General features: G+C 64.3%; 2 protein-coding genes across 2 annotated transcripts in view; one reads left to right on the top strand and one right to left on the bottom strand.

Annotated features, from left to right (window-relative positions):
* Positions 1–539: 539 nt before the first annotated feature.
* Positions 540–8,219, top strand: LOC118998394 (mas-related G-protein coupled receptor member F). The gene is made up of 3 exons (XM_037062569.1): positions 540–744; positions 3,543–3,656; positions 6,541–8,219. Exons 2-3 carry the CDS (start codon positions 3,609–3,611, stop codon positions 7,522–7,524), a joined length of 1,032 nt encoding a protein of 343 aa, XP_036918464.1. The 5' UTR covers positions 540–744; positions 3,543–3,608; the 3' UTR covers positions 7,525–8,219.
* A 1,290-nt stretch (positions 8,220–9,509) lies between these two features.
* Positions 9,510–10,360, bottom strand: part of IGHMBP2 (immunoglobulin mu DNA binding protein 2) — a 32,025-nt gene continuing 31,174 nt past the window's right edge. The window contains exon 16 of the transcript XR_005068859.1: positions 9,510–9,521. The gene's annotated coding sequence lies outside the window, so the exon portion shown is untranslated. The remainder of the gene's footprint in view (positions 9,522–10,360) is intronic.

Raw genomic sequence — 10,360 nt, 5'->3', positions numbered from 1 at the left:
CCGGCGAGCCGGGGATTTTCCACTCAGGCCATCTGATTGCCATTAGGGCTTGGAGAAGGGGATTCCTGGTCCCGTGAGCCTGCAGGGGGCCCCGGGCGGCGTCAGAGTTGGGGGAGTGCAGTGCCACCTGGGTGGCCTCGCTGTGCCAAGCCTGTCTCCCAGCTGCCTGCACCGTCCCCTGGGAGCAGCCCTCACCTGCCGTCTCCTGGCTTCTCCGTATGAGCCCTTCAGTACATTTGAACAACCCATGGGGACCTGCCCCTCCCAGGCTGAGAGGCCCAGTGGGCAGGCAGGGAGCCCTCGGAAGGCACCAGGCAAGGGGACCGCGGACGCTCCCTCTCTCCAGGATGCACAGGAGATGAACAGCTGGACTCTGTCCACAGTGCTCGGGCCAACTTGACGTCACCAGGAGGAGTGATGAGTTCCCAGTGGGGCTCTGGGGTGGGGGTGGGGGCTCCGGAGCAGGGCATTCCTTCCCGAAGCCTCATCCCGGCTCAGCCCCTCCTGCTCCGCCCCCAACCCTCCCCCTCCCGCCGGGCCTGGAATTGGGTTTGGGGCGGGTTCTGCTTCCAAAGCCATCTTCCCCAGCAGCAGGGAGGGCTCGCCTCCTTGCTGGGCTCTTGTTTTCCGAGGCTCCGGCGGTGCTTGGTGCTGGCCTGCTGCACCGTGGGTCTCCACGGAGGTGGACGTCGCCAAAGGAGCCCTCCACGCAGGGGAGGCCCTGGAGGATCGAGACACCTGCAGGTAGCTCTGGCCCGGGACCAGGGGAGGGAGGTCCAGGAACAGGGCTGCAGGGCAAAGGCCAGGCAGGGTAGGAGGATGAGGTAGCATCTTTGGGGCAGGCAGCCCCGGCCCCCGGCCCCCGGCCCCCGGCCCCCGGAACCACACAGCTCCAGGCAGGAGCCCTGATGCCCCAGAGGGCTGTCACCATGCAAGGGACTCCTGCAGGACTCTCTAGGCTGCAGCTGTCCCAGGGACACTAGGGGCCTCTGACAGTCCCCTCCAGTGGGGCAGGCCCTGGGGTTCCAGCAGGCCCCGACCCCTAAGCTCTCCTCCACTTCCAGTTCCTGCTCTGTCTTCCTGTGGGTGGAAGCCCCTTTCCCGTCCCTCCACCACCCTCGCCAGCAGCTGTCCAAGCCTGGAGTGATGGGGAGGGGACACCCATCAGGCAGCATCCCAAGCTCCTGCCGCTCTCACGCACTCCGGGCACGCCCCACCGCCGCAATCCCTCCTTCTGCGGGTGCTGAGCTCGGGCGGCGTGGGGCCGGCCCTGGGGCGGACACGATGGATTGGCCTCTGCAGCCACAAGAAGCTGCATGGCTGTGTCCCACCTTCTCCCAGGCCAGGGACGCCTGGTGTGGGGTTGGCATAGGATGGAGGCTGTTGGTGAAAACTTCCGGAAGGTGTCTGTTCCCCCAGCAGAGCCTCTTCAACCCAAGTCATGAGCAGAGGATGGGCCGTTAGCGAGGAAACTCGGGCTGCCTGTGTCTGAGGGGAGTGCCAGTCAGTGTTCCGGGTCCAGCCCGGGTGGTGGCTTGGGGACGAGGTGAGGGCTGGGAAGACAGACGAGCAGGGAGTCTGACAGCCCCGACCTGGGCCTCCTGGAGGACAGCCTCACCTGGGGCGGGGGGAGGATGTCGAACCTCTCTGGGGCTGGGTCATGGTGGGCTGCGGTGGCAGAGTAAGGCTCCCGGGGGTCATGGCAGCCAGGCAGGTGTCGGGGCCCAGCCTTGGCTTGTGTTTTAAGGGGAGGGTCAGGAGTGAGCTGAGCTGGCAGCATCTTTTTTTTTTTTTGGTCCGCTTTAGCGGAAGCTAGCTCGGTCACGGGCCAGATTCCAGCCAAAGAGGAGCACACCCACACACGCCCTCGCACACGCCCCACGCACATGCCACACACATGTCTTTTTATGGCCCATCTGGGGTCCACTTGGCTCCCAGAGCTCGCTGAATGAGCGCAGCAGCTTCCCTGTGGGGGCTCAGAGACATGGGGGTGTGAGCCCACCGAGTCAGCCACAGAGGTGAGCACGGGGTGGGGCCCCGACCACAGGCCCCATCCAAGCCAGGCATCGGGGACCCACTGCCCTTGGGGGCACCTGGGTGGTTGGGCGTCCAGCCGGCCTGGGTGAAGTGACAGGGCTCCCTACTGTCAGGGCATTCCTGAGGGCCAAGCCAGGAGCCCAGACCTCAGGGGTGGTGGGAGTCGGAAGGGCACTGGGCAGGGTGGGCACAGTGCAGGGGGACGAGGTGGGGTGTGGTGGGGGAGCTCGGCAAGCCCCAGCACGGGAGGACGCGTGAGGCCTGCTCGTGGCCGTGGGGACCCGAACTCACTCCAGCGTGCAGGGCTCGCACCAGGCCCCAAGAGAAACTTCCCCGGCACCCACGCAGCCCCACTATGTGCCAGGTCCAAGTGTGCGTGTTCTCGGGGCTGCACTGGTGCCACCGTCCCGCGGGCACCAAGGGTTAAGCAGGGGCAGGCAACCCGAATCGACCACCACCCTTTCCAGCCAACGACGGGTGTGCCTGCTGCAGCCCAGCCCCCGCTGGCGGCCGGTGAGGGAAAGGAATTCTGGGGGAGTCCAGCTGAGTGCTGCCCAGCTCTGCCTCCTACGGAGGAGACGCCTAGCGGCCTTCGCTGGGCTGTGTCCCTGCAGGATGTCTTCTCTGCACACAGCCTCAGTTTCACCACCTGCACAGCGAGGGGCAGAGGCACCTGCCTGTGGAGGCAGAGATCCCAGGCTGGGGGGCCAGTGTGGGCGGGCCCATGAGCTCTGCCCTGCCAGTGCAGGCCAGCCTCTGGCCAGGAAGCCCCCTCCTGGGACTCTCAACACCCCCAGGTCTCCCCAACCTGCCTGCTATCCCAGCTGAGAGTCCTGCTGCCCCTCCACTGGCCTGGAGCCTGGGCCACCTCGGAGGCCCCCCTGGCTTGCTCCCTCCAACGGCTCGCTCCTGCCTTCCCAGCCACTGGAGTCCTGGCCACACGCAAATCTGCAAAGCTACAGCAGGTGCGGGGCTATGGCTGTGCTCCTGGGCAGGTGGCCTCACCTCCCACCCAAGGGGCATGACTGCACCTGCCTTATGGCTGATAACAAGGACCCAGTGGGGTGACGGGTGTAGGCAGGCTGGCACAGCACCCCACTTCCATCTGGTATTCGTGATGCAGGGACTGATGGGGTAACAGAAACACTGATGATGATCCAGCCGTCCTGCCTCTAAGGAAAGACCAGACATACCTTCATGGGCTACAAACACAAGACCCAGCCAAAGGCCTCCTCCTCCAGGAAGCCTCCCTGCCTTCTGGGGCTGACTGCTGGGGAACCTGTCCCGTGGGCTGAGCACAGAGCAGGGCCCCAGGAGATATGTGTTGCCCCCAGGGAGACCTGACTCTCGTGTCAGCAACAGGTGAATGCAGGTGGTGACCCGCGCCAGCCTCAGCAGAATGATCCCTGTGCCTCCCACACAGATCTGCCCCTCAGGGAGCCCGGGGACAAGGGCCTGGGAGGCGGGGAGAGCACCACTGATGTGGCCCTTCCTGCCTTGGCCAGGTGGGCTGTGCCGGCCGGTGAGCTGTGAGCAGGGCCGCCAGGAACCCGGACTCCGCTGGCCTGGAGATGGCTGGAAACTGCTCCTGGGAGGGCCCCCCCGGCGACCGGAATAAGGCAAGTGTGCTCAGCAGAGGGGCAGGTGCGGTGGGAGGGGCAGGCCCAGCCCAGCATTCCCCACCTCCAAACATACTGCTCCCCAGGCCCCCTCCACTCAGGACAGACAGTTGGGCAGTGGTATGTCCCTCGGGTCCCCATTGTCCTCACCAGTGAGGCAAGCACAGGGGGCCCCACACCCTTGGACCCCTTGGGGACATCAGTTACCAGCCCAGAGACCTCCTTTCATCTTTGTCCTGCAGAGAGGGGGTGATGGGCTATTTCCCCCAGCTGCCCCAAAAAGCTGGCTCCGAGGTGGCCCTGCTGTCCCATGCTCTGTGGGATGTGGCCTGCTCCGAGTCAGCCTGGCAGGGTTGCCCAAGGCCAGCGTCTTAGTCGCTTTTACCTCCTGGAGACTCTGACTGCCCCCACCCCACCCCAGGGACCCCTGAACGCTCTGGAGTTCCTTCCACGTGCAGGGAAAACACCCTGGAGGCAGAAGGAACTCCGCCCTCACCTAGCGCCTCTCTCCCACACTTGAGGACACTAAGACTGCCACTGGCATAGTGATGTGGCCGGGAGTGGCCTGGAGGTTGGGACTGAACTGGGACTCCTGGCCTGGGGCCTGACCTCAGCCCCTGGCATTTCCCTCCTCTGAGAGTGACCCCCGTGGGGTGGCAGCCTCAGGGGGCAGAGGTGGGGCAGCCCCGGGGGGACCCCAGGAACCCCTGGCAGAAGGCAGAGCCAGAGCGGGCTGGGCTCCAGAGCAGTCATTTCACAAGGCAGTACGTGTCTAGCAGTGGCAGCCCCACGCCCCGTGACTCATTGCCCGGCCTTCCCGCCCTGACTCCAAGCCGGGACTGCAGGCTTTTTCCAGCCTAGAGAGGCACAGAGCGACCCGGCCTATCTGATCCCTCCTGGCTTTGGGGCCGGCCCTCCAGGGGCGTGTTTAGGCCTCGGGTCTCATGAATGGCTAAGTCTGCTTCCCCAGCTGAGGGGAAGCTGGTAAGGGGCTGCCCTCTGGCCTGGAGTGATCCAGCCACCCACAGGAAATGCTGAATAAAGGGCCAGTTAAGGGGATTGGGGGCCATAGACAGACAGACAGGCAGACAGACAGGCAGACCGAGAGGCAGACCGAGGACAGACCGAGAGACAGACAGACAGACAGGCAGACCGAGGCACGGAGCCAATACCTGTTCTCGGTGATGACGGTGGTGAATAGGACCCCTCAAAGTGCTTGCCCAAAGTTTGGCCCACACCCTCCAGGTCCTCCTTGTAGATCCCCCTTGACCCGGCTCAGAAGGCCCCTCACTTTGTCTCAGGGTGTGGGGCCCAGAGAGCAGCCCCTCAGGACCCAGCTTCCTGCCTGGGCTGGGGGCCATCTGGAAGGTGGCACCAAGGTCCTGCTTTTTAAGAACCTTCCCATTTGTTTTGTTTTGCTTTGTTTTGTTTTGGAGAGTCATGAGCCATGGGAACTGGTACCCAGCCTTGGATTGGGGGAGGAGGGTGGGGAGGTGGAGGCTGGGCCGTACAGAGTGCTGAGATGGATGAGTGCTGAGCTGGACTAGTGATGCCTGCCCGGGTGTGGAATGCGCAGCTGCCTGCTCAGGGCAGCCCTGGAGTGAGGTGAGAACCGGCATCGACAGCAGGACCGAACCTTGCAGGAGATGTGATGTGTTTAGCCCACACGGTGGCTTTTAAATGCAAACCTTTCAAGATCAGGGAAGTCCCGTGACAATCTGGAGTCCTGGCGTCTCTGGGGACAGGGAAAGGTGGTCAGGGCTGGAGTAGAGGGGCCACCGGCGTCCTTGGGTGGGGGTCGCTGCTCCCCATTCCCACCCCCTGCAGGCAGGACTGAGCACCCGAGCAGCCAGGCCAGTTTTTAAAACACTGAAGTGCTTCTCCACACCCCCTCCCCAGGGGCCCCACCCAGCTCCCAGAGGGGTCCCTGGCCCAGCAGCAGGCCGCCTCCAATGCCCGGTGTCTCTGATCCCACTGGGAGCCAGGCCCACTCTCTGGTTTCTGTAATTTGGGATTTTATTTTCTAATTTATATATAGATGTGATTTTAGAGAGGAGGGAGGGGAGAGAGAGAAACATCAGTGTTGGTTGGCTGTCTTCTGTATGAACCCCGACCAGGGACCAAACCTGCAACCCAGGCTGCGCCCCGACCGGGACTCCAACCTCTGGGTTTGCTGGGCCACACCCACCCCACTGGGCCACAGCTGCTGGGCAGAGGAGATTTTACTCTTTAATAAATATTTTCACATTTTAGTGTGAAATACTGCAAGCGAACAGAAAAGCGGAGACAACAACCACCACCACACACCCTCAGAGGCTCACTATCACCCTCTCTCCACATTCCCTCTCTCACGCGCGCAACACCTTTCCTCCCACGACTGTGTGAAAGCAAATGGCAGATCCCAAGCCACCTTGCCCCCAGTAGTCCATCTCCCTGGAGAACACAGACATTCCCACACACGGTGAGTCCATTCTCCCAGCGAGGCGGCGTGGGGTCTACACTCACGCGGTCAGCCCCGCAACACCCCCCAGGACACAGGGCACGCTCACTGGTCACACCTCTCCGCTTTCCCTCTGGAAAGGGCCCTCGGCTTTTCCTTGCTTGGCCTGGTGGATGTTTCTGACGTGTCTGTTGGGACAGGTGGGCCACCCGGTGCCCTCCTTCGGGAGAGACTACTTTTCACGGTCACTCCTGTAGGCTACCAGCTCCAGAGTCTGGGTCACAGAGTGGAGCCAGAGTGTCACCTGCTCTAGTTGGAGCCAGGCAGTTTGTTCCCGAGCCAGTGGCTCTGTGTGTCCGTCCTGGGGGCCGGCACACCGGACGCAGGCGCGGGGCGGGGGTGGGCCCAGCGGCCTCACCGGTGTCCCCCTCCGTGCCCACGCAGATGTGCCCGGGCGTGAGCGAGGCGGCGGAGCTGTACAGCCGCGGCTTCCTGACCATGGAGCAGATCGCCGCCCCACCGCCGCCGGCCGTCGTGAACTACGTCTTCCTGCTCCTCTGCCTGTGCGGGCTCGTGGGCAACGGGCTGGTGCTCTGGTTCTTCGGCTTCTCCATCAAGCGCAGCCCCTTCTCCATCTACTTCCTGCACCTGGCCGGCGCCGACGCGGGCTACCTCTTTAGCAAGGCCGTGCTCTCCGCCCTCAACACGGGGGGCTTCCTGGGCACCTTTGCCGAATACGTCCGCGCCGTGTCCAGGGTCCTGGGGCTCTGCACGTTTGTCGCCGGCGTGAGCCTCCTGCCGGCCATCAGCGCGGAGCGCTGCCTGTCCGTCATCTTTCCCGCCTGGTACTGGCGCCAGCGGCCCAAGCGCCTGTCGGCCGTGGTTTGCGCCCTGCTCTGGACCCTGTCGCTCCTGGTCACCAGCATCCACAACTACTTCTGCGTGTTCCTGGGCCGCCAGGCCTCGGGCGGCGCCTGCAGGCACATGGACATCTTCCTGGGCGTGCTGCTCTTCCTGGTCTTCTGCCCGCTCATGGTGCTGCCCTGCCTGGCGCTCATCCTGCACGTGGAGTGCCGCGCGCGGCGGCGCCAGCGCTCCGCCAAGCTCAACCACGTCATCCTGGCCGTGGTCTCGGTTTTCCTCGTGTCCTCCATCTACCTGGGGATCGACTGGTTCCTCTTCTGGGTCTTCCAGATCCCGGCCCCGTTCCCCGAGTACGTCACCGACCTGGGCATCTGCATCCACAGCAGCGCCAAGCCCGTGGTCTACTTCCTGGCAGGGAGGGACAAGTCCCAGCGGCTCTGGGAGCCCCTCAGGGTGGTCTTCCAGCGGGCCCTGCGGGACGGCGCCGAGCTGGGGGACGTCGGGGCCGGCACGTCCAACACGGTCACCATGGAGATGCAGGGCCCCCCTGGGAACGCCTCCTGAGGGGCGGACCCCTGGAGGGGAGGCAGGGTCCTGAGCAGCTGTGACTCCAGAGACCCCTCACCCGGGACAGGAACTGGGCAGCGGACAGCCCGGTGCTGAATTCAAGGAGAAAAGTCTGCTTCCCGCCCCTCAGGCCTCCCTGTCCCTGGGCGGGAGGCTCTGTAAGTGAGCAAGAGACCAAGCCTGTGGCCTCACCAGGCCCTGCCCCCAGCCATCCTCCTGCGTCAGTGACCCAGAAGATTGTCCTCGGGTGGCGGGACTCCTTACCGAAAGCTGGTCCGTAAAGGAGATGGGAGGGGGCCCCAAGCCTTGTCCACCTCCTGCCCCTCTATGGGAGCCTTCCTTGGAAATGACACAGCCCCACCGTGACCTCCTCCGGCCATCGGGGCACCTGCTGCCACCTGGGCATCCTCCTAGGCAACATGGGCGCTGGCGGCAGACCCGAACGGGAAGGGGCTGTCTCGGAGAGTGTGCTGGGTCACCAGCCCGTGGCTTGGTCTTTCTGCAAGTGACACCCTGCCCCCTTGATGAACCCCGTGGTGACAGCGAGCAGGCAGAGGCAGGCAGGACCTTCAGGCAGCCTGGGCAGGTCACTTTCTTTTCTGGCTCCGTGCCAGGCAGCCCAGCAGCCTCCACAGTAGGCGGCGTGTCCTGGCTGTGATCCGCCTAGCACCCCCCCCCTGTGCCTGCAGACCACCTGGGCGGTCTCCAGGCCCCAGGCCCGCCCCAAAGTGGGCACTGGCCCTGCCGGGCCGCCCCAGCCTACCTTCAAGCACAATGGCCCATCGTAGCCAAAGGAAGTTTTACGAAAGACGATAAATGTACATCAATAAATTTTGTATTTTACTGCCTCTGTCCTCTCCACTGTCCTCTCCACTGTCCCTGGGTGCCCTCCAGGGCCCTCTCTCACCCACCCGGGCCCCTGCTGTCCCTGGGAACCTCGGTTTTCATCACATCAGTGCCAGGCCCTGTGTTACTACATCCTCTTCCTTTGAGGAGCACAGTGTGTCCACACCGAAACCCCCTGGGGTGGAGGGCTGCGTCTTCTCCTCGTGCTCCCTGTCCAGTCTCGCTGAGGCGGGGCAGCCCCCTGTGCCAGCACCCCTACTTCACACAGAGGCCGGGGCCCCTTCACGAGGATGGCTGAGGGGCCATTTGGGGGCCCGGCTCCTCAGTGCCTGGAGCCCACCCCTTCCCCCAGGAGCCCCCATCGGACGCCTCCAGCCCTGAGCCCTTGCAGGGAGCTTCCCCCCATCTATGCCAGGAGATGGAAGGGGGCTCCCTGCCGAGGCTCAGAGCCCAGGCCCCACAGGTGAGGGCTGCCTGCCTACCCACTCCCCTGACCTGGAAGTGAGCAGGGGCCTGGGCCCTGTGTGAACACAAATCTGCCCTCAGCGGTACTAGGCCTGGAGGTGGGAGGGTCAACTCCAGGAATTGGGCCTCTCCTAGCTGGTGGACCTTCTCATGTGCCCAGCACTAGTCTGGCTAGGGAGCAGCCTTGCTCTCCCCACTCCGCCCACAGGCCCGGGGGAGTCAGGACCCCTCCTGCCGGCTCCCAGGCTGAGAGAGGGGAAGCAGTATAGGTAGACGCCTGTCGGAGCAGCCACAGGCCTCCACCACTTCCGTCCCCCCTCCTCCGGAATTTAATTGTTAAAGCAGGCCAGGGAGCCACACGGGGGTGGGGCGGTTGGCCGTCCTCCACATCCACCCCCGAGGGCAGCTCAGCTGGGCCCCCAGTGCCACGGGCTTCCAAGCCACCTTCTTTCTGGGTGTCTGGTAAAAGCAGAAGGCGCGGCCCAGCACTGCTGATGTCCACCCCACACTGCCCAGGGACCCAGCCACTCCCCACTGAGAACCACACCTCAGGCTGCAGGACCACAGGACTGCGTTTTGGGCAGGGGCCCTGCCTTGCGGACTGAGGAGGGGCTGGGGGGCTGGGCAAACGGAGCACGCCGCCCCACTGCCCCGTGCTCACGAAGCAGTACCTCCAAGGGAACCTGGAGGGCTCGGGCAAGGCTGGGCAGGGCAGAGCTCAGTGCTGTCTCACGCGTCCTAGCACCTACAAAAACCGACAGGAGGAGAAGTCCCCCTCTCTTAGCCGAAGCGAGGGACGAAGAGCGGAATTCAAGAGCAAGACTCCGGGAGCCAGGGCCAACACCACCTACTGGGTATGGGACCTCGGTTCTGCTGCGCCTCAGTGTCCTTGAGTGACACAGTCAGGCCTTGGGGCCCAAGGAGGAGGGACAGAAGGAGGGGGGGCCATGGAGGGAGAGGCATTCACGGCAACAGCCCATCCCGGGCACAGGTGATTAAGGCACGGACTGTCATTTATTGAGGACCTACTGTGTGCCGTGGGTCTGTGCTAAGAGTTCCACCTACAGATTTCCTTGGATCTTCACAACAGGCTCCGTGGTGACAGTGGTGACTGCTGGGGAAGCCAGGCTCTCAGGTGAGTGGAGCTGCTCATCCAAGGTGAGCCCACCTGGTGGTCAGCCCTGGTTGCGGCCCCATCACCGTCCACAGGCTCAGTGACCGCCTTGCTCACTGGAAGCGCAGGCCTCTGGCCTCTGCACTGGCCGTCCGCAGAGCACCAGGAGTCGGGGTTCCGAGTGGCACCCGCCGCCGCCCAAGGATGCCCCAGACCACCCTTGTCGGCTCCACGCAAGATTGAGACCAGAGGCACACCTCCGTTTCGGGCTGTCAGCCTCGGAAACTCAGTGGGGGGGGGGGGGGGGGNGGGGGGCGGGGGGGGGGGGGGGGGGGGGCAGACAGCATAGCCGAGCCCTGGACGCCCGGGCCTCTTGCTGTCTTCATCTGCCCCCGGCAAGCAAGCAGC

The sequence above is a fragment of the Sturnira hondurensis genome, unplaced genomic scaffold, assembly GCF_014824575.4.
Source record: "Sturnira hondurensis isolate 20B ecotype Veracruz unplaced genomic scaffold, ASM1482457v3 Scaffold0014099, whole genome shotgun sequence".
Taxonomy (NCBI): Eukaryota; Metazoa; Chordata; class Mammalia; order Chiroptera; family Phyllostomidae; genus Sturnira; species Sturnira hondurensis.
Note: the sequence above shows the minus strand (reverse complement) of the source record. Positions and strands in the feature narration are given on the sequence as shown.

Bases quoted from the DNA above. Each gene is read 5' to 3' on its own strand.
- LOC118998394 (XM_037062569.1), top strand. From the start codon at position 3,609: ATGGCTGGAAACTGCTCCTGGGAGGGCCCCCCCGGCGACCGGAATAAG. The intron at 3,657-6,540 runs GCAAGTGTGCTC...GTGCCCACGCAG, and splicing joins CCCCCGGCGACCGGAATAAG to ATGTGCCCGGGCGTGAGCGA.